We start from the raw sequence: 26,453 nt of genomic DNA, 5'->3' as shown, positions 1-26,453 counted from the left end.
GGCCCGCTGCCTGCCACAGCCGGCCCCGCGCCTCCGGCCGGAGCGCGGCAGTGATGCTGGCGTCTCCAGTCAGAAAGAGTTAACAAATCGCCCAGGGAGCTGCCGAGGTTGAGAAGGGGGCTGTGAAACAGGAGAGGACACTGCCTTACTAGTAAAGCAGGTCTCATAACCTCAGATGGGAGGGACCCTGGGCGAAGGACCACCTGGGCTTTTATCGCACATTCCTGTTGAGTTGTCTGCTCCTGCTATGTCACTGGCTATCTCTTGTCACCTGCTGTGCCTCTTGTCCCTTGGCTGGCGCCAGGGATCCCCGTACCCTTTGTAGTGCAAGGATTGGTCTGTACGGCCTTTGGAATCGTACCCATGGACCACCAGCTCGGAAGAAAAGACTGAGCGTGTGGACTAATTAGAGTGGCAAAGGAAAGAATACTTTAAGCAACAGAAGAGAGGATAGTAATTAATAATTAGATAACTTGTAGCCAATGAACTGTGATATCTTTGTTTGCTAAAATGTATACATAGTGTAAAATTTTGAGAATCGGTGTGCTTGATTTGTGGAAAACTTCCACCTTGTGCCCTGCACAGAATAAACTGTGTCTCCTTTCTAAACCTGGCTCTGCCTGTGTTTAGAGTCCCTAAATTGGCAGCAACAGGAGTGCTTGAGGGGAGAGCACAACCCCAGCTGCAGGAGTGGCCAGGTTTTGGTTAACATCAGCGATCTCCAGCAGCGTGTTCTCCTTGGAAGCTGTGTGCTGGTTTGAGACAGCATCTACTGTTGGCTGTCCCCATGCAGCTGGACCCTTTAAAACCTGTTGGTCATATTGCTGGTGCGCTCTCCCTCAAGAAATTGAGACCTGGCCTTTAAATGATGCTGGTTTTCAGGATAAGTATGACAGTTAAAAATACATGACTTTAATAAGGCTTAAAGTGCTTTGCATTTTTTAAATGGTCATGAATAAGAAATTATTTTGTAAATTGTGACATCAGTAAGGTTTGAAGAGTAAAATTGGTGAAAAAATTACATAGAGTCATAGAATGGTTTGGATTGGAAGGGACTTTAAAGATTATCCAGGTCCAATCCCCCTGTCATGGACAGGACACCTTCCACTAGACCATGTTGCTCCAAAGCCCTGGCCAACCTGGCCTTGAACACTTCTGTGGATGGGGCATCCACAGCTGCTCTGGGCAACCTGTGCCAGTGCCTCAGCACCCTCACAGTAAAGGACATTTTCTGTGTGTCTAACCTAAATATTTCCTCTCTTGGTTTGAACCTATTGCCCCTCAAACTATCACTACAGCTCCTGGTAAGTTCCTCTCCAGCTTCCCTGTACGGCCACTCCACATACTGGAAGGTTGCTATGAAGGCTCCACACAGTCTTCTCCAGGCCAAACAGCCCAAATTTTGGCCTGTCTTCAGAGGCGAGGTGCTCCAGTCCCCTTCATGGCCTCCTCTGGGCTTGCTTCAACACTTCAGTGTCCTTCTTGTGTTGGGGGCACCAGAACTCCACACAGGTGTTCCAGGTGGGGTCTCATGAGAGCAGAGAAGAAAAATCTTTCTTTCACAAGCCTCTATTTTGTAGATAAATATTTCTTAGATAATATGAACACAGTTTTAGGTTTTTGTGGTTTTTTTAAGCACTACTCCTCATCAAAAAGTAAGTATTTCTCTGTTCCTTCCCACAGCTTTTCCACAAGGTGTTACATTCTCGATTGCACCTGTTAGCTGCCTGAGGAGAATCATTACCATTTACAGTAATTTAATACAAGAAGTAACTTCAACAATGCATTTTATCTGTTACATAATAAAATAATTAAAAAAAAATTAGAAAACAGTGGTATGCCTTATACATTCTAAATGGCCCAGCGGGACATTTAAGTTCATGTGAATTGCAGTACAGAAATTATCACCACCGCAAAATATTCAGAACTCCCATGTTGTGCTTTCAGATCACGGGGACCCCATCTGCAGTCCTGAAACTGGTAATATGTAAAACCTAGTGCGAAGTGTTTTGAACTGATCAGTTAAGAATGTTATGACTGGAAAATAGCAAATGTGGGTCTGGCATTGTCCTTGAGGCATTTGACTGAGGGCTTGTAGGCTGAGACTCCTCTTCTCTACTCAGTGGTGACAGATGTCTCCAGAGATCAAACCATGTCATGATTGTGCAATCCCCATCTCTCTCTGTGTTAAGTCTTTTAGGTGAGCTGAATTTAGACTGTAATTGTGTATCTTTGAAAAGAAGAAAAGTGACCTGGCCAACCACACAGACCCTGAAACCTGGTCTCGCTGCAAAGCTTTGGAAAAACTCAGATTTGCTATATTAATTCCCAACAACATTTGATATGGTATCACCTGGGAAGGAATGAGCATATGTGGGTTAGGAGAGAAATTGAAAAGTGAGATAGCCACAAATAAAGTTAAAAAGAAAGATGTCAGGCTTAAAGGGTTTGTTTTAGGATGGTCTTATTTGATATTTTTTGTAGAAGTTCTGATAAAATCAGTAAGAGCATGCTCATGAAATTTGGAAATGAGATATACTTAGGAATCACCATAAGTAGAGAAATGTGCTGCTTTTGGCTGGGATAGAGTTAATTTTTTTCTCAGTGACTAGAATGGGGCTGTGGTTTGGATTTGTGCTGAGAAGAGTGTTGATAATGCAGGAATTTTTTAGTTATTGCTGAGCGAGGCTTGCATGGAGCCAAGACCTTTTCTGCTCCTCATTCTACTCCATCAGTGAGTGGGCTGTGAGTTCATGGAAACTGGGAGGGGACACAGCCAAGACAGCTGGCCCCAAGTGACCAAAGGATATCCCATACTATGTGGCATCATGATCAGTAATAAAAGCCAGGGAAAGAAGAAGGAAGGGAGGACAGTCCAAAGTCATGGTGTTTGTCTTCCCAAGTCACTGTTAACGTGCGATGGGACCCTGCTTCTCTGGAGATGGCTGAACACCTGCCTGCCCATGGTAAGCTGTGAATGAATTCCTTGTTTTGCTTTGTTTGCTGCATGGCTTTTGCTTTCCCTATTAAACTGTCTTTATTTCAACACACAAGTTTTCTCATTTTTACGCTTCCAGTTCTTTCCTTCATGCTGCACCTTCACTCGTGCAGGAGTGAGGGAGCAGCTGCATGGTGCTTAGTTGCTGGCTGGGATTAAACCCCCACAAGGAAGTGGTTTAATCCAAGGAGATGGATTTCATTTAAAGTAAGGAGGTATTAATGTCATTGTGTAAGGCCCTGGTAAAATCTCATATGGGGTACTGTGAAAACGTCTAATCAATTGTTCTATAGCTGAGCTAAGTCTGAACTAAAAGAGGGCTAGAGGGAAGCTAGGTCCATCACCAGAGACCTCGAGAGTCTTTCATAAGAACAGATATTAGGATGGTTCAGCTTGTTTACTGCAACAAAACAAAACCAGAGAGGAGACACAGGTGCTGTCTATAAATATATCAGGAAACTAAACATGAAGGATGAAAACCATCTAATTGAAGGGGAAAGACACAAGAACAAACAGATATGTACTATTCAGTAATAAACATATCAGGAAATCAGAATAATAGTTTCTAGTCACTACTGCAATTGAATAATGAAACTGCTTTCCATGGAATTAGTGGGAACAAAAATATTTCTGTTTTTAATATGGCACTTGATAAATGTATGAGGTGATTGTACAACAGAGCTTTTTTGTAGCGGCAGGGAACTAGGCCCTGTCATTCAGGAGGAATGTTCTGTGTTACCATGCCAATTCATAGAACAAACAGCAGAACATTTTGTCCAGATTTATGATTAATAATATGGGAAGGACCTGTCAGTTTTCTCTGAATAGAAGGCAAGGTTCAGAAGTCCTTACAAATGCAGAAGTCAGATTGTGTTTCTGTGACTTCAATAAAGCATGTGATGTCAGCATTCTATGGTAAAGAATAGAAAGAAGGAAATAAACAAAAGAACTTTTAAGTGAGATGAAAAAAGCGCAGGTAAGTTGCAGATAGTTCTTCAAGGATCAAGTCACAGACTGTGCCTGTTTGGCCAAATTTAGAAATATATCCTCTGAGAGAAGGCTCTCTGAGAGAGACTATCAGACTCAGCCCTCCTTATCATCGCTTGGTCGATAGCTGGATCACATGACAGGGATCCCTAATGCCTCACGTCAGCACTGTCCAACATCACATCATCACCTGCAGCATCCCAAATACGGACCATCCAACTTATTATGGATTCATCAGACCGTCGGGTGTAGTCCTTTATTAATTTCCTTTATATAGTCCTTTATATAAATTCCTTAATTAATTTCTGGGCATGGGGTAGCGATAGGGGATACACATCACAAAGTTACCCCAAGACATTGGCCCAGAGCTCTCCTTGGATACCAATACAACTATTTATCAACTTACACCCTGGTTTTGTGCTGTGTTCTGCTTATGTGGTACATAGTGTTTGAATTCAGTCCTTATGAATTTAATCCTTACAACTGTTAAGAGCAGCCTGGTCTGAAGCTGGTCCACTTAGCAGAGCCCTAAATTCCGTGTGCTGCACTTCCTTAACATGCAGCAGGAGGTTAACAGGTGAATGTGTAGACTGGCCCAGAGCTGCCAGCAGAGCTACTAACCAGTGTTAATTCATGTAATCAATCCACAGCTTTACCTCGAAAAACAGAAATAAAGAAAAGCTGGTCTCCTATATGCTACGAGTTGAAGGTGTTAAATTTATTGACATAACACTAGATTTGTTTCAACAGAGAGCGAGCTTATGCCAACAAGCTCATGCCAGCAGGGAATTAAGTAACATTTCATTTGAAATGTGGCATTGTGCATTTTCTGGAACCTTTTATAACATTGAGTGGCTCATCACACATACATGAGGCTAAGAATTACTGAAACAGAATCATTAACACTCCGAAGTTTGAGGATATTTAGATGTTTCATTGTCCAAAAACTTTACTTCAAAAATGTATCTGGTCCCCTGAAGAGACTCTGTTTTCCAGGTCAGGGCTGATTCTATCACCTTTCTCTCCTGTTAGCATTGAGTTTGTGATACTTGATCTTCTGTAACAGGGCTGTGAGCACTTCACTGTCAAGGCTGATGGCAGAACATCACTGTCATTTCTTTACTTCAGAAGCTGCTAATCTGTGATGCAGAGGGTAACTCAATTCTTTATCCTCAGTGAATCAATCCTGTTTAGGTACAAGTGTCCCTATGTCACAGAGATATCTATAATTCAGTCACAAAAGGCTGGTAGCATTTTAAAGGCTCCCAAACTGATTTATACATAGTCAATGCATATTCTGAATTTCATGATAAATAATGCTTCAGTACCTGCTCTTTCATTCTTATTGTGTACTTCACATATTTGTATATGATTGCTTGAAAATCACAAGGGTACAGCTACCTCAAATCACAGTTTTACCTCTCTGTTTCTTTTCTCTCATGACATAAATTACTAAGTGGTGTACTGTCATCAACTCTAGCAGGAAGCCATAAAATCTCTTCCTCAACAATTTTAAAACTTCCGCCAGAGGTTTTTTGAAATTTGTGCTATATATGCTGTTTTTCTCAGTCTAGAGAAGAACTAATGTCGATGGCAATATGCAGAAAATAAGCAGAAATATTTTAGCAACAAATCTTTATTTAGAGTTGAAATAATTAAAAAACAAAACTCAATTTTCCTTTCCTTGCCTTTCTGAACATGCACACAGCTGGTAAGTTGGCATAATGGTCTTTCTAACTGAAAGAAATAACTACAAAAACATACCCAAGGTCCAAATATTGTAAAATATTGATGTATTAATTTTACAGTTTTATGGAAAAAGATAAAGAGATTTAACCAATATCAAGGATACACTCTTCAGTACGACAAAGTCCCACTAGATGAAGGCACCTCAGCTGCAATAATAGAAGGAATAAGTGGAAGTACGACAGTTTAAAACACATGCTATAGAAAGGTAGCAATGTTGAAAGAATTTTGAGGGAAACATTTTATTTTGCCCAGATTTGGCTATCAACTAAAAAATTAAAAATCACAGAAATAGCCACTTTTACTATGAGCCATATGAGCCATCTCATAAAACTCAAGTGTCAAGCAGCTGTGCTGGAATCTTTGGGTTTATGTGTAACATAAGCTGCACCTTTGGAATTCTTTCGGAAGCCCTGCAGAATTAAGAGAACAACAAAATTTTTCTCTAAATCCCATTTATATTTAGCCACTAGCTCAAAAGAAATCTTTCCAAAGTACACGGACAGGTTCTCTACTTTAAGAATTTTCCCCTTCAACCCAAGCCTTATGTAGCTTTCAGGTATGTTAGATTTTACAAAGGAGGCCACAGATTGATTTTTCTTGACTTTCCTTGACCTTTCTTGTTCTGAAATAGAAATTTTAATAACTAACTTAATAAACATGATCAGTGACTCTCTTCATGATGCTTCCATCCTACAAACCTCATGTTGTGCTTTCAGATCACAGGGACCACATGTAATATTCCACAGGATAATTAGTTGCCAATAATTTTGGTATCTACCAACTTGAATTCATGGGTCCATCCTTGTTCCAGGTGGCATTCTCCCAGAGGTGATGATCCCTCAGTGCATGACTGACAAAGTGCTTAACATCAGAAAGGAAAATAAAATATGGAAGTCAGCCTTCAGAACCTTTTTCACTTGGAGAGGTGATTTTTTAGGTATTATCAATGAATTCTCATGTATATTCCCAAGAGAACATTGTTGATGAGGTGGCATTTTAAAAAAAGGTATTTTTATTTGAAAGGATTTTACCAACAAAAATCTCTATCTTAGCATTTTGATTTCTATAGTTGTGTTCTGCAAATACTTTAAGACTAAAAATGGTGGATGTAACTAGAAAAAGGAAAAGCAAGAGGTGAGTGATAAAAATAAATCTGTAGGATGAAGAAATATGTTCAAAGGCTGCCTCCAGTGGCTTTTGGAGTAGAAGGAAATCACTGTTTGCACCAGTATCCTGTGCTACTACACCTAGATGTTTCAAGTGGGAATGAAATGAGAAAGGATTGATGCCACAGCCAAGAAGCTGTGGAACTACCCACCTCTTTACATGCCTTTAAATGCCTTTGAAATTTTGGCAGTTTCACTAATAAATTTGTTAGTGCATAAAGCAAGCAAAAAGGGAAAATTTTCTTAGCTTGAAAACTTACTGAATGCTTTATTTTTTATTAGTGATACAAAGGAGCTCACTTAAAGGTAGTTCTTTGTGAAGTCTTCCTAATGCTTTAATCTCTTTGTTATGAACACTGCTTTAGAATGTCAAGGAATAATTACAACTAATAGAGCTTTAGCTCCTTTCAATGATACAGTGAGTTCAGAGGTAAGATAACTATATTCCAGTCTTCCAGACATTTTCTGAAGCAAGATTTTGAAACAGTGTTGACATAGCTTAGCTGGAAAGGCTTCCAGAAGATACCTAATTATTGTGAACACTGTCATTTCAGAGCAGATTTGTATTTGTGCTTAAGTACTGTATATATTGGTTTTTAGACAGAAATGACTGTATTTCTACTTGAAAGAACTGACTGTTGCTGTCATGTTGCACTCCACCAATGCATGTTGTGAAACCCTAACAGACCCAATTTTACCACATATTTGTTCTTTTTCATTACTTTGAACATTGTCCCTGTGTGTTCTGGTAGGCAAACAGGAACATGAATGGAACCCTAGGTTTATGAAATGGGAGTTTATGAAATGGGAGTGTTCATGTTCCTGATTAGGAGAATGATTTGCTATCCATTGTGTTTCATCTTTCTGACAGCCCTCTGTCCCCCGAGCCGAGACACCTCCCATGCCCGGAAGGCAGTCTCCAGGTGAGGCCCCAGCCCAGCCTGGGCTGACACTGGGTGCTGCTGCAGAAAGAGGTGGGGCTACCACAGCCACAGCTCCCTTCACCCTTCCACCCACCTGAGTTCAGCTGCTGCTGCTGCTGCTGCCGCTTTGCCCGTGGGATCCTGCTGCTGCTGCTGCTGCTTTGCCAGTGGCAGAGTTGTCCCTGTGCACTGTAACCTCAGCATCCTCGGAGCACCCAGCAGTTTCCAGGCACTTGCAGCCCTCTCATGAATGTCTTTCTTTTTCCCCAAGTGGCTGACTTCTGTTTTTCAAGGCTACTGTTTTCCATCTCCTCGCTTAAATACTGTAAGTACAGCTTCTGCTGTGGCTCTTTAGTTACTGCCTTTGTGAAATTCACCTCTCTTGTACTGAATAGTTAGAGTTACTTGCTCAAAGTCTCTGAGGTTTGTTGTGGTCTCTGCTCCTGTTTGTGGTGTTCAAATGGACCTTTAGCATTTCAGTTTTTAGCTGGATTAAAACATGAAACCAAAACAACTCAAAATGTTGGTGGTTTCCTGGCTGCTGTTTTCCTACTTTGTAGTAAATTGCCAGTGTGTCCTTCCTCTGAATGCTGGTGCATAGTGAAGTAGAAGTGAGAAGAGAAGCATTTCCATCCCTATTTGTTTGCTGGAACCAGTTTTCTAAGAACACAAAGAAGAGGAACTAATGTATGTTGATCAGCTCTCAGGGTGCTGAGGCAGGTAATTCTGCTGCCTGCTGAAATCTACCTGGCCCAGGTTTTAGGAAGGAGCTAGGTTGGAGGGTATCTGTCTGGCTCAGTTCCTTGGGTTCTGAAGCTGAAGTAAAGGAATACATGACTAAGGACCTCAGGTGGCTGCAGCAGTGTGATTACACACTCAAACTAAAAATCATCCCAGAACCCTGAGGCTGCAGCAAGAAGGCCTATTTCAAGCTGTCTTGCTTCCTGACCCAATTTGGTGTCACTGTGAACTCCATGGTGTCACCCCAATTCTGTATTCTTACAGACATTCCACATAAATGTTATTATCGTCTATGGGTTATTCTCTCTTTAATTGCATCCTAGGAGTTGCAGAAAGAACATCAGTGTGTTGGCACTCTGAAGACACCACAGACTAACTTTTCATATCGACAGTGCCCAGAGATATTTTCAGTTGAAGAGCACACTTGCAATTCTGGCCAAATTTCCAGTAAAATTTGCACAGCTGCCCAAAATCTTGCCTTTTTTTCTGTACAAAACCTCACATAATTTTTGCAATTGTATTTTACACTCTGAATTGGAAATTGGAGGGAATAAGCATGGCACCAACTATTTAAAATGGAATTGATTTAGGATACCAAAATAAGGGGCACTGTCTGAGAGTTTTGACTGTCTTCTTCAGACTTCTTCCTATGTTTGTCTTTTTTGTTTGATTGGTTTCCTCTTTATGTTTATTCTCCTGTTCCACTGCACTTTATCTTGATAGGAAGGACTGATAAAAAAAATTATCAGGTGTTTTAGTGCTGTTCTGTCTAAACTTGATTCAAGGATATGGAATACACATGATAAGGAGACTGCATTTTTCCCAGGGGGAATCTGTGTGTAGTAAAGAATACATATTCTGTAGCATTTGAAGTTCTCCTTATGCCTCCTGTGTTATTGCTCTTTGCATCTCTAATTCTCCAGATAGTTTGTGTGTTTTGCATATATACTAGATATAATAATGCCAAAATCTTACCTAATTTTCTAATATAAGCCAGAAAAGAATTTGCCCTCTTCCAGTCTTGCAACAGCTACTGAATGAGTTCATAACATGCCTACACTCGCCTAATACAGTTTATGGTCTGGTTTACCATTCCTTCATTACCATCTTTCTGAGTTGGACTTTCCATGAAAGACTGCCTGTTTATAACTGTTACTTGTTTGCAGTAATTTAAAATAGCATTCGACTAGGACTCTTTAAGCATCTGCTATTAACCTGATTTTGCTGACAATCCAAGCACAGGAGTTTAAGGGAAGAAGTCTTGGTCTAAAGGAGCAGTTCTAACATAGGCTATGGTCACTTCAAACTTTTTGCTTCAGGTTTTCATGTTCTAAATGTCATTAACAATTTCTAGGTGCAAACCTAACTTCCAGCATTAGGGTTCACTGGTATTTATTGCATTTATTTTTCTGAATACCTGTATAAATCATCTCTTGGGGTACCCACAAGAGTTATGTGGCAATGAACTACATAACATCAGAATCACTGGGATTTTATACACTTCTTTTCAGGTATCTTCTTGAAGGATGGAATTTGTATGGAAACGATGGTGGTCTCTTCAGCTGGGCTGTATATTGATAGTGAATTTGGTTTATGCCAATCTAGAGTATCAAAAAGAAACTCCTCCAAGCCTGCGTGAGATTGACCATCAGTGCTGGCAGGTATCGTCCCAAGGGCTGGTGGAAATGAAGAAACTCAAGGTAGCAGATACAGTTATTGCTCTCTGGGACTTCATGATGTTCCTAAAGGAATCCCCTAAGCCCAAGCACAATGAACTCTTCAATGACTTAGCCCAGAACTTCTGGGATATGTATGTAGACTGTGTGCTCTCAAGATCCCATGGAATGGGCAGAAGACAATTAACATCTCCCAAATACTCTTCCACATACTCACACAGAACTTTAGAAGGTAACTACATGATATGGTACTAACATTAAACTGAACCAATGCTCCATCCTCATCCTTGATTGCTTAGACAACTCAATATACTAATTTACAATTTTCTGTCTCTACTTGTCAAACCTATTTGCATCTTTCAATGGTAGCTACTTTCACAATACACGAGTCACAAGTTGTTAGGGTACTACATTTCAATATTTAATGAAGTGTAAAAAAGGCTGGGTATGCACGTGGGAGTGTGTGGAAATGGATGCTGCATTCTCTGTTTATTGCTGTGTGCGTATAAATGACAGTACATTAATAAAGTAATTACAATACTAAAAAGTTTCCTGGTATTAGGAGTTCAGCCTCAGCTTTGGGTAGTCATTGCTCTGTAGAAGGGAAGCTCAAATCCCTGACAGTTTGAGCCCTATTCTTCCTACTAAAACTACTGACATATAATGTGATGTCATGGTCACTGTGAATCACTAAACAGTGACAGATTCTGGTCATCATGATTGGGGTGAGTATGAACTGAGATCATGTAGGTTACTTTACATCTTACTAATCAGTCCTAGATCTGTTGTCCCCCTTCCTCCTCAGCAGCAGATTTTTTTCTGATGTACCCTGTCAGATGACTCAGGTTTTCAGAATTGAACATGAAGATTATTTAATCATAGCATTTCTAACATATTGCTTGGACAATAACTACCTGTCTTTCATAATCTTGCAGGGTCTGCTTTCACCAATCCATTTTAGGCCAAAACGGGAGGAAATGAAGATACTTAAGGCAACATCAAAATGAAGGAGCACAAAATCACAACATATATTGTAGATGCTTGGACAAATCCTGTGGCATGGTTCAATCTTTTTTTTATCTTCTTTTTGTATAAAGTAATTAATCACTCCTAAACTGATAAGTACACAAATCCCCACACTACCACTTTTGCTTTCCTGTCTTGCAGTCTACCAAGCTTGCCTTTTCCTCACTGCACGTGTGAATGCTTTTGTATTTTGAGTTGACACCTTTGTTCTCCCATATAAACTTTAAAGTCTGGATGTGTCATATTTTTGTAGAATCTTGTTTTTTCCAATAATTCTCTTTTTGAAAGTTAATTTTGATGGAAACCCCAATATATTTTTATACATTATGTAACAGAGAAAATGTAAACAAATGCATTTTATACATTGTCTTGCACATGCTCTTTATTTTAAGAATTGCAAAAAAAAAAAAGAGGTGGGGCATTAAGCTAAAGGGAAGGATTATGCTCATTGTAATGTCCTGTGCAGTCTAAACTTTGTATTTTATCATTGCTTAGTCTATGGATTAATTAAAGTATTTTTCTAAGCAGCAAGGTCTGAATAGCAGTAGTTTTCTTGTCCATTAACATGTTATTTGACATGTTATGTGACATTAAGAACAGCGCTTTAATCAAGACTCCAGATAAGGAGATGCAGTCCATCCCTGTCATTGCAGGCAGCATTGCAGCTGAGATGGGACCCAGGCACCAAGTGGTTCAAAAGAGGGACAGACTGACTCAGCTACTGCTCTCAGTATAAACCATTGAGAATGGATAAAATAATTCAGGGAGATTAACTGCCTACTTAAAGCAATTCTTCTGAGTATAAAAAGCCTGAGAAATACTGACTATTCTCTGCTTTACTCCTTGGGCAATGCAGCTTGTTCAGTCCCTGTTGTGTTTTAGCCTTTTATGAGATTCCAGGTGGTTTTAATTATTTTAGGAAATAGTACTTATGCTGTAACAGCATAGAAACCTTCATAAGTAACAAGAACTCCATCCCACATAATGCCTAGCTCATACATCGTTTGTAAAATATCCAACAAGTCTCACAAATTTGTAAATGTTCATTTAGGTAAACACAATATTCAACTGCATCTCCTATATGTCTCCTACAGTATTCTGGAGAGGGTACAGAAGTTTTTCTGACTCACTCATGAACATCACTTTAAGTTCCTGATAGAAATAGTATTTTTGAGCAAATGGAGTTATTACACACCCAAGCACAACAACTTCAGGAATTGATACATTATGATGAGCAGCAGTTTGAGAGCCATCACCTAACCTGCCCCAGCAATATCCAGTTTATAAAGCTGTGTACTGGATTGCATTTGTAACAAATGTAACTGGCATAAATCACATAAACAAATGCCCCTTGTTCACCTACACTGATTACCTACAGAAGTGTCAAAGAATAATAACATTTTAAAGGGATTGTTTCTGCTATTAGTGTGCTTTTAATTGAATGCCAGAGCAACGTATCCTATGCAGTTTTAAAAGCTTCATCCTTCTTCAGGCAGTAAGCCTTTGTTTTAATTAGTTTTCTGTAAGACACAAAAGTGCCTAGCACTACCATAATTGGCTGCAGAATGTTTGAACCATCAATTGCTACAGTCACCCTGCGGTGTCTGGCAAAGGGGCAGCTAATTGTGAACCCAATGAACACAGCAGCAGCAAAACTAATTTCAGGCAGACACACTATAGTGTACATCTATGAAAGCTGTGGAAAGGCACAGCTGACTACTCCTGGGATGTCAACAGCAGGGATTAACAGTGAATGGGATGATCCTTTCTTCCACCAGCACTCCCTGTTTCCATCCCTGGCTTACAGCAGGGACAGCAAGCCCAGTTTCTTGGGTGTTGTATGTTCCCGCCTGCAACAGCCAAACTATGTTCCGTGGCTGTCTGGCAAAATCAAATGTTGTTTGTGCTGCTGTGAGCCTTGTGTTAGTGCTGATTTATGAAGAATATATGTATGTATTTGGGAAAATTCTGTCTCCTTCATTCTCCAGTCATTATTAATTAATATTAATACTCAATTAACAAGAGCATTTGCATTTGCAGCTGCTCATTTGCAGTCACGGTGTCTGTAGCAGAAGCAATACAATTTGGGAAGAAATGCCATGGGGCTCACTTTGTGCCTGATTTAAAGTTTTTGCATAAGCAAAACTGATTTCCAGTTAGAAGTTCTTTATCTATACCTTGGCTACAGTGTATTGCTGTAACCTTTGCTCAGAAATTGGAAGGACATATAATCCTCTACATTTTTTTTTAATGGGTCTTTGCCTTGCTGCCAGTAGTAATGAGTCACCCACACATTCACGTAAGTGCAAGCATGTAAAAAACCCTCAAAATGTCACAGGCTTTGGCCTCCTAGTAAAATTTGTTTTGTTTGGTTTTAATTGTGAAAAGACAACACACCATACATTCTCTAAACCAGCAATAAAGCAGCAAGTCTGCTGCAGAGCTGTCAGAAAAATATAACCACAAAAAACTGAGCAAGACTTTACTTGACACAGAGGAGTTCAGTTAGAGAATCTTTATATACCTTAGCTAACCTTTCTTGCAGGCAGGCAAGAAATACATACAGGCTAGTTTAATAGAACAAACTTTATACAGATAATTTTGGGAAAATGTATAATGAAACTAGATTATAGTTAAAAATTATCAGTCAGCAAATGGTCAGCATAAAAAATTAAATTAGCATAGCTCAATTTAATTTCTTTAGCTTTAAGTACTAGACAACTTTCTTACTCAACAAGGGTTTAACAGACCTGCCCGTAAGAAAATCCTTCTGATCTTTGGAAAACACATGCTGAGATTTTTCTAAACTTCAAATACCATTTTTCATACATGTTTTATTTATTTCATTATTTTCTTAGAGTTTTTCTTTTTATAGAATTTAAGTAGTCAATTTTAAAACAAAGCCATTTGCCTTTATTTTTAGTGCCACCACTGCTATATCTTGTTATAGAGACAAACAAATTTTTATGACATGCTTATACACACACCTATTACCTCTTCCATGAAGCAAAAAAAAAGGAGTTGGAATATGCTAGCTTAAATTTATTTTCTTTTTTTCCAGCTGGCAGTTAAAATAGCAAAAGTTTGTGCTCCTCTGAAGATGTTGCTTACAGGCCAAAATGACAGACTAAGTGCCAGTTTGTATGTCACAGCATAAAAGCGTGTGATGTCACAGAAATTTATGCCATAACACTGGATAGCAACTGGTTTTAAAATGAAGATCCTCAGGGAATCTTGCTCTATTGTAACAGCAATTTCTGGCATGGCCCAAATTAAAAAAGAAAACTGCTCAGAAATGGAGTCATCTGCAAAAAGGTCTGCTGCTCACCAGTTTGTATAGGTATTCTAGAGGTGCCAGGGTGGAAGAAGATGAATTCTTTTTGGAGACAATAGGAATAAAAGCCCAACAATTAATTAGATTAGTAAGATCAGTTAAAGAGCTGTGAGCAACCCAAATGGAGCAGGACATTCCAGCATGTCTCTCCAACAGGCAGGGAGAAACTGTTGGCACAAACAAGCTTCTTAGTGAGTGTTTAGATGAAAACTAAGATGTCAGAAGTCCTGATGCTAAAAGTGGCAATTCAAGAAACAAAATGGATTTGGACAAAAACCATGTGGGTATGGTATCCAGGAAAACGAAGAATTGAAAGTGTTTATGTGAAAATTTATCACCCTGCTCAATGAGATGCTTAAACTGCAATGTATGGAATGCGTCAGCAAGAGATGGAAATGCAAATAGTGGACTGCTGACAGTGGATATTAGCACACAAAGTTACTAGACTAACGTATCTTTGTACCATACTCTACAGGGGACTTTATTAATAAAACATCCCCACATTATATTAATTAAGGAAAAATATAATTTTACTCTTATGATATTCTAAGCAATTTATCAACTCATTAAAAACATTTATCTTGTATCTACATATACGTAACTACATATTAATACAGCACTTTTTGGAACAGCATTTATTCTACAGGTACTGATTTTTTCTTGACTGAGTCCAATGTTTTATCTCTTTTGATCTTTTTTAAGGCTCCTTTAAAAACAGCAGCCTTTCTAGGAGCATGGTCTGCAACAGCCAGTGGCCCTCCACTGTACTGACGAGGTGTACTTTCCACAGTTACTAAGCGACCAGGTCCGACCTGAAATACAAAATAAATACATTGCTTGACTTTCATGCTAGTCTTGCAAATGAGATGAGATGTGAATAATGAACTGCCTTTTGAAAATATTATTCAGTTGGTGGAGACATCTGCTGAGGTTTCTGAGGGTTACTAAAACTATCCCTTATACTAAATTCACAATTTGTTCCCATCAATATAAAAGAAAGGAGAGAGTGTTTTTTCAGCTGGTACTTTTATGTGCTCTGCTTTTCTGCCTTCATGTCTGATCTTATGAATGGAAAAAAAGAAAATCAAGCCTTTATTCCAATAGAAGTTTGCTGTACAATGTTATTTGGATTTGAATAGAATATCAGCCACAGTTTGCAACCTCCCTATACATTATTACTTACTACTTCAAATAAAAAAAAGGAACAGGCCTTCTTTCTCTCAGAATGCAATTGCATAGAACTACTGCTCCAAAAAATCTCCAAGACTGAAAGACACATACCCTTTCCAGATTCATTACTACTCTTTATACTGAATAGGTTGGAGTCTTGGCATAAATATCCCTGAGTGACAGCTCTGTCTTCTAATCATGACCTACTGAAAAAAAATGCAACTCCTTGAGTGCATGTGGTTCACATGTTTGACTACTTGACCTTGACTAAGCAACAACCATTTTAGCTTAATTTTCATCTCTCCCTGCTAAGGGTGTGTCCTGGGTTGCAGTGTATTCTATTACCATCCTCATGAGCTGTTGCAATCAGGTGGGGCAGTGTTTCCTTGCCTCCTCCCCCCAGACTATCTTTCTGTTAATGGCCCATCATTGTCCTGCCGCATGGCTCAGAGATAATTCCCTCCGGACTATTTTCTGCTAATGAGCCTAATCAACACTTGGCCTCATGACTCATTACCCCACTGTGAGATGCTCCACCCAGAGGGAGGAACCAAGCATCCCATAGTGGATATAATCTGGGACTCTGAAGACCAGAGACAACCCTTTCCACTGGATTTCCAGAGTACAGGAGCTACACAGCCACCACTGGACCTGAGGAAGAGCAGACTCTTTTACTACAGGATCACCTCTTCAGGAGGACTGCAGCCACCATTCTACCTGACTGCTACCACCACCCTAACTAACAGGGTGTCAGGTTGTATCTTGACTCTGTCAGTTTGAACCAGTGTTTTATTTTTTCCTTTTCTTTAATTTCCCTAATAAATTGTTATTCTGACTTGGTGCCTCCCACTGATTTGTTTTCAAACTAGTACAGGGTGTTTGGCAGAGAGGAGGAAGATGGTTGCATTAAAAAAATTTCCAGCCGTATCTGTCATTTGTAATTCTCCTAAGCAGTGTACCCAAGGAATTTTATATGATGTTGCTAAAACACTTGTTTTCTCAATACACCTTTTCTGCAAAATGGACTAACCTTTTCCTTGTTTTTATCTACAGTTATTGAAATATTGATTATAGAACCAAGAAGCTACTTTCTTGTTAAATCCTCTCCCTCCAAGATATGAACATTCTTGGCTTGAGATTCAAGCCTTTAAAATAAAATCTAACAGTATGTTTCTCTTCACTAACAATTTCCAGATTACTCATGTTTATATCAAAATTTTTCAGGTACTTTCTGCAAAATATTGCTGTTTAACAGTCTCACTGTTGTTTATGCAAGTACCTAAATAATTTTTCCAACCCACTTCATCTTGCATTCACAGATGTTTTCCTCCACATCTTTCTGAAGTTTAAGAAAATGAGAGAAAAATTCTAGTCCAGCACTCTGAGACAATCCCCTTGCTTCCTATCAAGCTCCTTGCTTCTCCATCACATCAAACATGAACTTCATCTTCTCTTTTTCAAGTTACAGCCACCTTAGTTATCATTATTCATTCATGCCAGGGAGCCCATGATAATAGAATCTCTTGCCCTCATACAAGTTTGAAAACAGCACCTCATGTTCATCCTTTTTCATTTTTCCTCACATGTAGGAGTAACTTACAACAAGCAACAAGAAACTATCCCCCTAAAATCCTCCTCAGCTGTGACGCTTACACAGAAATAACCCAGTTAGCACAAAACCAGTTACTGGCTAGACTGAGGATTCCCCTGTGTCTTGTCATAACTCAACATCTAAATATGCTGTTAGGTGTGAATTAGATCTTAACAAAGGCTTTTTATTTTCTCACACATCAATTAACTGATAGAAATGAGAAAAAATGTTTTCTACAGATACAACAAGTGGCTTATCTGCAGACAGTCAGGGACATGTTACTGATAAAGGACACCTCTACAGATGTATCAAAGATTGCACAGATGTACCCAACAATGAAAGGAGGAGGTCTTGACCTCAGCAAGGTTTCATGAACAGCTCTCTCACAAGAGCTACATGTCACATAGCATAGGAATCATCTTGCCCACACTTTTTCAGAGTAATTTGCAGATCTGAATCTCATTCTGGCCAACTGCTTGTCTAAGGATATGTCAGAATGGGAAGTGGCGATTTGCAGAAGATACAGATTCTTTCTTATGTACTTGGACTTGTCAATATAACATTAAAGAAAGCATAAGCAGCAGCACGTATAGAGCCAGAATAAACCCCATACTGCTTACCTATTAATGAAAATAAAACAGTGTCATTAAGGATTACTTACTGTTGTACGGAGTTTTTTAATATCAGTAGAATGGACTGGTCCATTTTGAACATTTGCTTTAGATCCGGAAGCCTCTATTGATATTTTCTGAAGCCTTTTTGCTTTCTAAAGATAGTAAGAAAAAAGGCAAGATTGTTTTAATGTGCATTAATTGTGTCATTTGCACTAGTTTGAAAACATACAAACAAAATGACAAAATAAATGAGGTTATAATTCTATTTGCCTTTAATTGTAAGTACCCTTCCCCTGGTTTTTGACTCTTTCTTGTACTGATAACCCTAAAACAGAATAAACGGACATGGCACTGCAAGAGTGGGAAGGGAATCCCTGCTGGCTGTGACCTGCAGGCTGTACTCTGTGCAACGCAGCCCTGGGTGCTGTGAGCCTCCATGGCCACAAGAGTACAGTGCTGCCTCACGATCAGCTTTCACCCCACGCAGAGCACACAGCCACCTCTCCAGGCAGCCCCAGCTGTACTGCGGCATCACAACTCAATCTCAATACAACCCGGATGAATGACTTCACCGTTTTTTTCCCTGAGCTTTATGAGCTTTTGGTCAGCCCATCTGTCCAGTTTCTGAACAGCAACCCTACATCCCAGCATGTGGATTGCTTCCTCCAGCTCAGCGTCATAGAATTACAGAATCACGGAATGATTTGGGTTGGAAGGGACATTAAAGTTTATCTAGTTGCAACTCCCATGCCATAGGCAGGGACACCAGAACAGGTTGCTCAGAGCCCCATCCAGCCTGGCCTTTAACACTTCCAGGGATGGGGCATTCACACCTTGAACCTGATGAGGATGGATACTGATTCAATATCCAAATCACGAATGAAAATGTTAAATCAACACTATATTATCAACCCTGTAACTAACTCTGAGGAATATCATTCAAAACTGACCACTAGTTAGATTTTAGTCACTGACCACTGTCCTTTAGAGCCCATTAGTCCAGCCAGTTTTTCCCACAGCTTGTAGTCCACCTGTATGTAATCTATCCCCATTTTAACTACAAGAATGCTACACAGGACCGTGCTGAAAACCTTGCCAAAGCCAAGGCAATAGGCATCCACCTTCCTTTTTCTCCAGGACAAATAATTTTATCACAGAAGGCAACTATGTTGGCAAGGTGTGATTTGTCATTGGTAAATCCATGATAGTCCATACCAATCTCCTTCTCCTTCATGTGCCTAAAACTGCTTTCCAGGGACTCAGTTAAAACTAGTGAGTCTCTAGTTCTTCAGATCCTTTTTCTGGCCCTTTTTCATTTCTAATTCTAGCATACATCTTTCCATAGGCCAGGGAGGTGCTTGCATAGAAAGAAAATTGTTCTCCTTTGCAACTCCTTTGGGAAATGAAGAAAAATTAAATTTAGCTACCAAAGTTTTTCTAAGTCTGATTTCATTCATTTTCCAACTTAATCTGGTTGCCAAACCAGGACTCTAATATTCTTATGTTCTTCTGGGAAAGTGCAAATATTGCTAGAAGAAACTGCTTTCTTCCTAAAATATTTCCCATCTTGAAAGATTTTGCTGTACTAAAAAAAGAGAGTGAAGAATTAGAAAAAATAAAAGTAAAAATGAACAGACTTGTAGTTTCAACAGTTTCATAAGAAATACGTATATATAAATCCACCCCTCAACTGCAAGTGACAATGTTGATCTCCAATTTGTGATTGTAGTCAGAAGAATCAAAGATTGTATAACTTTTCCAATACATCTTATGGTTACTTCTTCTATGTCTGTGTGAATAAAAAATTTATGATCACTTCTACTTGAATATCCACATAATTCATTAAGAAATGTGTTTGGAACTTCAAAATTATTATAAATACATCATGAATGTAAATTTTTTGCTCCATCAGGTTTCTTACCTTCAATGCCTCATAGTTTGATGTCTGAGTCATGACATTTTCCCAAGATTTATTTATCAATTCTCTCTGTGGATGGGTAGCTTGGATCTGTAACGTAAATGAGACTTACAGGATGCAACAAAATCCTGTTCTCCTGATCTCTTCTGATTTCATTGCTTGTGCTGTTTGAAAAGAATGTTCACCTACACACACCTCTTTGACTACCTTAGCTCATCCCTCTCACCTGAGACTGGATAATAATGTTCTAATAAAGTACTTGCCCTTTAAAACATTCACTTACGCACTGCCCTTAAAAAACAAAGGGAGGCTTACTTTGTGCAAACTAATTTCCCTCTCTTCCAAAACATATGTTGGACAAGGCCCAGCTCTTTCAGGAATACTTTCTGTATATTTTTACTCTCAAATGTTGAATAAAAGAGATAGAATCAGTTCAGGTGACAAAAGTGCAGTCATCATAATGCAGGACAATCCCCAAAACACTAGCATGAGATTTCAGACAACTGGACCAATTGATCTTATTTTTCAGAAAGCAGGAGAGGGTGAGACAACAGATGAGCAAAACCACCAAATGTTTGCCTTATAACCAAAGCTGGAAAATGTCTATACCTTCTCATTCTCAGCATGCTGGGAAGTGCAAAGCCCTACTTTCTGAAGTAATAAAGCTTTGTGAATATTCAGCAAGGGAGCTTATTATAATAGAGACTTATATTTCATTTAAGAAGTGGGTGTACTTGTAATAGGTACTTTGTATTGTTATCTGCTACAGACGAACACAGGTGCAACTCTAGTAACATAATGATCATTTCTTGTTAGCCCATTGCTGACTCATCGCCAATGACACTGCTTCATTTTTTCATGTTGCTCTCTAAATACTGTGGAAATTATACAAGCTGGGAGGACTGAGGTTATTCTAATTTAATGTTAAAATTTTGCTGCTGAGATAGATTAAAACATTTTCAAGCAGTGTACACATACAGGATTCTCAACATTATATAATAAGAAAATCTGCACATAAATGGACAAAAAAGCTTAGGTGGGCTCTCCTTATTTAAATACTCCTTGTCTTACTTCTTTATATGTTTTTTCCTCCTCTTGGATTTTCTGTTCCTGTTGAATCTTAAGCACTTCAACCTGCAGAGCAACAACTGTTCTTCCAATACGTTCTGACACCTTTGAAATAGCTTTCAAGGTTCTCTCATCTGACGTAACAGGCCTGAATTCTTCTTTTATTTCTGCACATATTTCACTCCAAACCTCTCCAACCTGTGTGTGAAACATACACCACAGTACTTGATATTTCTCTCATTTTTCAGTTCCAATTATCCAAAATAATATAAACCATCTCTCTCTGTTTGAATTCCCAGAATTTTTATGCAAGGTTAGACTGCACTAATACTGTGCCAAATTCATTCTTGATAAGCCTCCCTAAGCCTTCTCGAGCCCAAACTTGATTCCAAAGAGTAACAAGAATGCTGATAACTACAGCAAGTCAGAAGAAATAGAGATAGCTCCAAGATACCAAATTACAAAAGCAAAGTGTTGAGTCCTACTGCCTACTACTTAAAATCTCAAATTGCAGACATTATTAGAGCAAACTGCAACATGAGCCATCAACAGAAGCTGGAATTATAAACCAAACACTGAGTCTTGCGATTTCCTGAACACTGCAAGCTCTCTCTGAGTTTGTTCCTAAGGATAAAATTATCATAAACTAAGGCATCTTTTGAGCAGGACAGCTCTCACAAAGCTTGTTACCCTGCTCTAGTTTCCTATAGGCACACCATTTTTAACTTTACACAGAATGAACGAACGGACGGATGGATGGATGGTTGGATACTGCATGTGGGGATAAAGATAGGAAAGCACAGAAGAACCTTAATAAGAATGTGTTTTTCATGTCCTTTTTAATAGTGTCCCCCTAAACTGACCTTACTGGGCAAGGACACAGTCCTACTCTCCAGTCCTTCCCCAATTTCTTACTCCTGGCACATTCCTGTCTTGATCTGGCAAACAGTTAGAACTATTTTTTCCTGAGTTATTTTTATCTAGCATTAGTTTCTAGTCTTATTTTCTGCATGGTCACAAACGTTTGTAGCAGTATGAAGCAAGAACCTGGGGATTGAGGCAATGTTGGAGGTGGGATTATTTCTTTTGCTGGTGAATACTGGCTTTCACTATGTGAAATTATAGGTGACTTTTGACAGAGGGGACAGATTTTGAAGGATTATTTGTTTGTTGTGTCCTGAGATATACTTGCTATTTTTGGGAATGCAGGTACAGTAGTAATATTTGCTTGAACTATACTCACTTTAAAGTCAATATAACGTTGTATTATAGCAAGCGTAACAAAATCCTTAGTAGATAAGCCAGGTAAATTTTCAAAACCTAAAAGAATATTAATCACATCAGTATGATGAATTTATCTTAAAATATAATATTCTAAAAGAAGACATCTGGTTATATAAACACATGAAAATCTTCATCACACATACACCAGTCAGTCACTCTTGATCCTGAGCAGGCTTTTTGCCGGTAAAAACTCCGTTTCTCCACAATACTTTCTCTCTATAGTAAAATTTTTACTTATGAATGGCTTCATCAGCCTTCCAATCACTTGGCAGGCCAGGTTGCTACACTTTCGTGGTAAGGGTTTGATTTCTGTTAAAACAGTTGACTCTACAGATCACCGGTTCTAGGGCAGCAGTTCAGCACATAAAGAGTTTGCTTTAACTGTGAAGTAGCCAACAGGAAAATTATACTGGTGCTTTGTTCCAAAGCTGTGTAATGAGGTTGTCCTCCACCTTGTAGATTTTGTCTTCAGCATAATGCCTTGAGCATCATGACTCCATCTTTTAAAAATGTTTCTAGTATGTGTAAAAGAATAAGACAAGGAAGTATGGTTGCTGAGACTATGTTACATTTTTTTTCACACTGAATGATAATGGTACTTAATTTTAAAAAAATCTAAGCACAGTCTATCAAATCTCTTTCAAGACTTCATCATATCATCTGTGTGGTAACTGGGAAAGTAGCATCTGTCTAGAGTATAATTACATCATGTTTTGAAGCTAAGAAATACCGTAAATAAAGACCATTTACCACCACTGCTTTTCTAGATCATTGTGTTACAGGCTGTTATTGAACTTAATAGTAAGAGGAAGTTGCAGAGAAGACTATAAAATATTTCCATATGTTATTATCTTTCATATCATCTTAGTACTTCACAGGACAATATATATAACTAACGTGGAAGGTATCTGTGAATATAGGAGAAAGCTGGAAGAAAATCTTATGCCTTTTTATTTTAGTAAAGAATCCAGCTGTGATCCAACATTTAATATAATTAACACTACTAAAATTAGTAAGAACCTGGGTTACAACAGAGGAGCAAATAGCTATAAATTATTAGAGAAACTAAGGGTGTTTTCGAACCAGTTCATTCTCTAGGTAAAGCAGAGAACTGGCTGAAGCAATCTCAGAACAATTACTGATTATCTTTGAACCTGCAGAGGATGGACATGAAAACAAAAGTAAGCCTACAAGAAAATCCCTGAAACCAGTAATTAGACAAATAATGTTTATGCAGCTAAATGTTAACAGCAAAAAAAATTAATATCCAACATGAATTACTGAAAACTAAGACCCAGCTTTTGTCTACAGACAGAAAAAAATCTCATGGATGTGGAAGAATTTATCACTTATCTTGACTTCAGTCTAGGTTTTAAGACAAGGGTATAATGAGTATTCATATTCAGTGTGTAAAAAACCAAAAAATTAGGAGGAACTGCCACACTTTGAAATAAAAGATTAAAATGCAAATTAATCTTGCCACTCTGAAAAATTATCTAAAACCACAGAATTTAATTCAGTAAGGACAAATAAAAAATTCTAATTGTAGGAATAGCCATCTGTACTAACCCAGGATGGTAGATGACTGTACAACATTCTAAGTTGAATGAGCAAACAATATCATGCCCCTAAGAATACAGCTATTGTTACATTAATGTCTGAATGGTTATTTACAAGATGTGTAGAATAACGTAACTCTATTTGGCTCTGAGGCTTCTGTTGGAGTACTGTGTTCAGTTTTGGGAAGAATTTGAATAAATTGGAAAGACTCCAGAAAAAAAAAAGAACAATTAGAGATTATGTTAGAAAATGCAATCAATGAGTAATACCTTTTTAAATCTAAAGAAATAAATGTAGAAGTGCTAAAATATGTGAAAGAGATATCGTGTGTGGGAAAATAAATTGCAGAGAATTTCAAACAAACTTTAGGTTTAGTCCTAAGAAAACTCTTCCTAGTGGTACGGGCAGCAAAGTAGTGGGGAAGTCTTGAAATCTCAAACAAGGACTTTTAAAAACATAATGAGCAAGCATCTATTAATTAGAGAGTATTGATGATGCATCTCAATGTTTCCTTTGACCTTGTTTTTTTTTCTAGTGACTTTATCGATCACCGGTGAAGAAGTTTAATGACAAATATGACACTGACAAGGCAACTAATTTGTCTTACCTAGCTTGCAAAATAATGAATAAATTTTTGCCCGTATGCTCTCTGAAATTTCCATGATGGCAAAGGTGGGACAGTTGGCAGGCACAGGAATGACCTTTTGCTGTCTCTGGAAGCTGGTAGCAATAGGTTTCTTAATGTCTAATAATATAAAAACACAAAACCAGAGTAGAAAAATGAAGAGGTAGTAGGTTCCCAAACTTAGAGGAAATCCATCTTATTCTGTAGACACCATGTAAATAATTTTGATTGTTTGGCCAAGAATTTGAACGTAATATTTGGTCAGGAAATTTTAATTAGCATGACCAAAAATTTGTGAGAATACCACTCACTTCTTTTTACACCATACAACAAAACACAATACCTATTGTGGAAGAAATTAAGTAGTTTAACTGTCCAGAATTGGAAAAGCTGGTCATGGTTCTGTTCAATACTTGGTTAATTCCCAGTTGATGTAGAAAATGCTATATAGTGGCCAGAATGAAAAGAAAATAAACGAAAAAATAAAACGAAATAGAAAACAAATGAAACAGAAGATAGTTTAGGTTTGGTAAGGATTACAGTGTAAAGTTATAAATGCTGATATTTACTGTCACCAGGATTCAGACTACAAAAGAAAATAATGTCATTATTTTACTGGACTGGTCACAGTTTCACACGTATCATCAAACTTACCAACAATCATTCCATATCGATCACGTTTGACTCCCAAATCCAACTCCTCCTGTCTCCATAACTGTATTAGAAGGTTAGCAGCTGTTTGATCTCTCTTCCCTCGCCAGATACTCATATGCAAAGTGGTTTTAGGGTTGTCACAAAATTCAACCAGGATTCCAAGAATTATATTGCACAGGTTCTTTTCCTTTAACTTGGTCAAGGAAAAAGTAAAGAAAGCTTTAAACTGTTCAAAACACAGGGATGTCTACCTTCTGAGAAACTGTGTAATATGTAATCAAGTAACTGCAAGCTTTTCATCACTAGTTTTGCACAAAACTCACGTATAAACATGTAAATCCTTAAAGTTTCTGGAATCCTGCTATGCAAAGTTCCATAAATCAAGGAACATGAGGGGTATGAGTGTAGGATCATACAAGATGCACATTCCTGTGTGTAGAATTACTCAGTAGGTTTTGTGTACATGCCTCCAGGATCGTGTGCTGGAGAATACACTGCTACCAAAGTTTACTGTTGTAAGAAACAGACTCTGAAGGTAGAGACTGAGCAGTACAGCACATCTTGTGTTTTGTGGCCAGATCTTTTGGCAGCAGCTGAGAGGAGGCAAGGGCTTCAAACTGAAAGAGGGTAGGTTTTGATTAGGTACTGGGAAAAAATTCCTTACTTTGAGGATGGTGAGGGACTAGAACAGCTTGCCCAGAGAAGCTGTGGATGTCCCAGCCCCAAAGGCTGGATGGGACAGGCTGGATGGGGCTTTGAGCAACCTGGTCTACTGGAAGGTGTCCCTGCTCATGGCAGGGGAGCTGAACTGGATGATCTTTGAGGTCCGTTCCAACCCAGGCCATTCTATGATTCTGTTATTCTGAGGGTCTGCAGCCTTGGACTGCAAGAACATCAGGGGTTGGCAGCACAGCCAGTAAGAATGAGGAGTGAATGAATGAAGGAAGGTGTGTTTTTATTTTTAAGAGGTGAAATGTCTGTGCCAGCTCTGTGTCCAAGATCCCCAGAAGTAGCCATACACACAAGATACACGTACAAAGTAACTTCAAACATAAAAACTGTTAAAGCCATCAAGTGTTCTTACTAACTTCAATATGAAGCACTGAAGTGCTTTTCTAAAGAGAGGTGTCTTCCAAACTACGAGCATAGTTTGAGTTTTCTTTTCAAAAATAGTATAGTTCTGTTAAATTAAAAACTCCCTCTGTCAAATATGTATTAACAAAAAAAAAAAAAAAGAAAAAAGATACAGGGAAAATCTATACAATAAATTCTGAGCAGATGTCTGGGTCTGTCTCAGAGAATTAAATGCACTGATTTTTTGTTTTTGGTTTTTTTTGTAGTATAACAGTCTTAGGAGATACTGCAGCAA

General features: G+C 38.6%; 1 protein-coding gene across 13 annotated transcripts in view; it reads right to left on the bottom strand.

The window, feature by feature from the left end:
* The window catches only part of LOC103612345 (metalloreductase STEAP2), an 80,840-nt gene that overhangs the window by 12,400 nt on the left and 41,987 nt on the right, over positions 1 to 26,453 (bottom strand). For 10 of the 13 annotated variants that reach the window (XM_017729253.1, XM_017729256.1, XM_017729255.1 and 7 more), the window contains 6 exons: positions 25,085 to 25,277; positions 24,413 to 24,550; positions 22,205 to 22,281; positions 20,965 to 21,159; positions 19,897 to 19,983; positions 18,023 to 18,127 (listed from right to left, as the gene is read on the bottom strand). In XM_017729253.1, the coding sequence (XP_017584742.1) occupies positions 18,023 to 18,127; positions 19,897 to 19,983; positions 20,965 to 21,159; positions 22,205 to 22,281; positions 24,413 to 24,550; positions 25,085 to 25,277 (795 nt within the window). Of the gene's footprint in view, positions 1 to 13,619; positions 15,413 to 18,022; positions 18,128 to 19,896; positions 19,984 to 20,964; positions 21,160 to 22,204; positions 22,282 to 24,412; positions 24,551 to 25,084; positions 25,278 to 26,453 lie in introns of those variants that run through there. The other 3 variants (XM_017729260.1, XM_017729263.1, XM_017729264.1) reach the window with 3 other exon arrangements.

Source organism: Corvus brachyrhynchos, unplaced genomic scaffold, assembly GCF_000691975.1.
Source record: "Corvus brachyrhynchos isolate BGI_N302 unplaced genomic scaffold, ASM69197v1 scaffold142, whole genome shotgun sequence".
Classification (NCBI taxonomy): domain Eukaryota; kingdom Metazoa; phylum Chordata; class Aves; order Passeriformes; family Corvidae; genus Corvus; species Corvus brachyrhynchos.
Note: the sequence above shows the minus strand (reverse complement) of the source record. Positions and strands in the feature narration are given on the sequence as shown.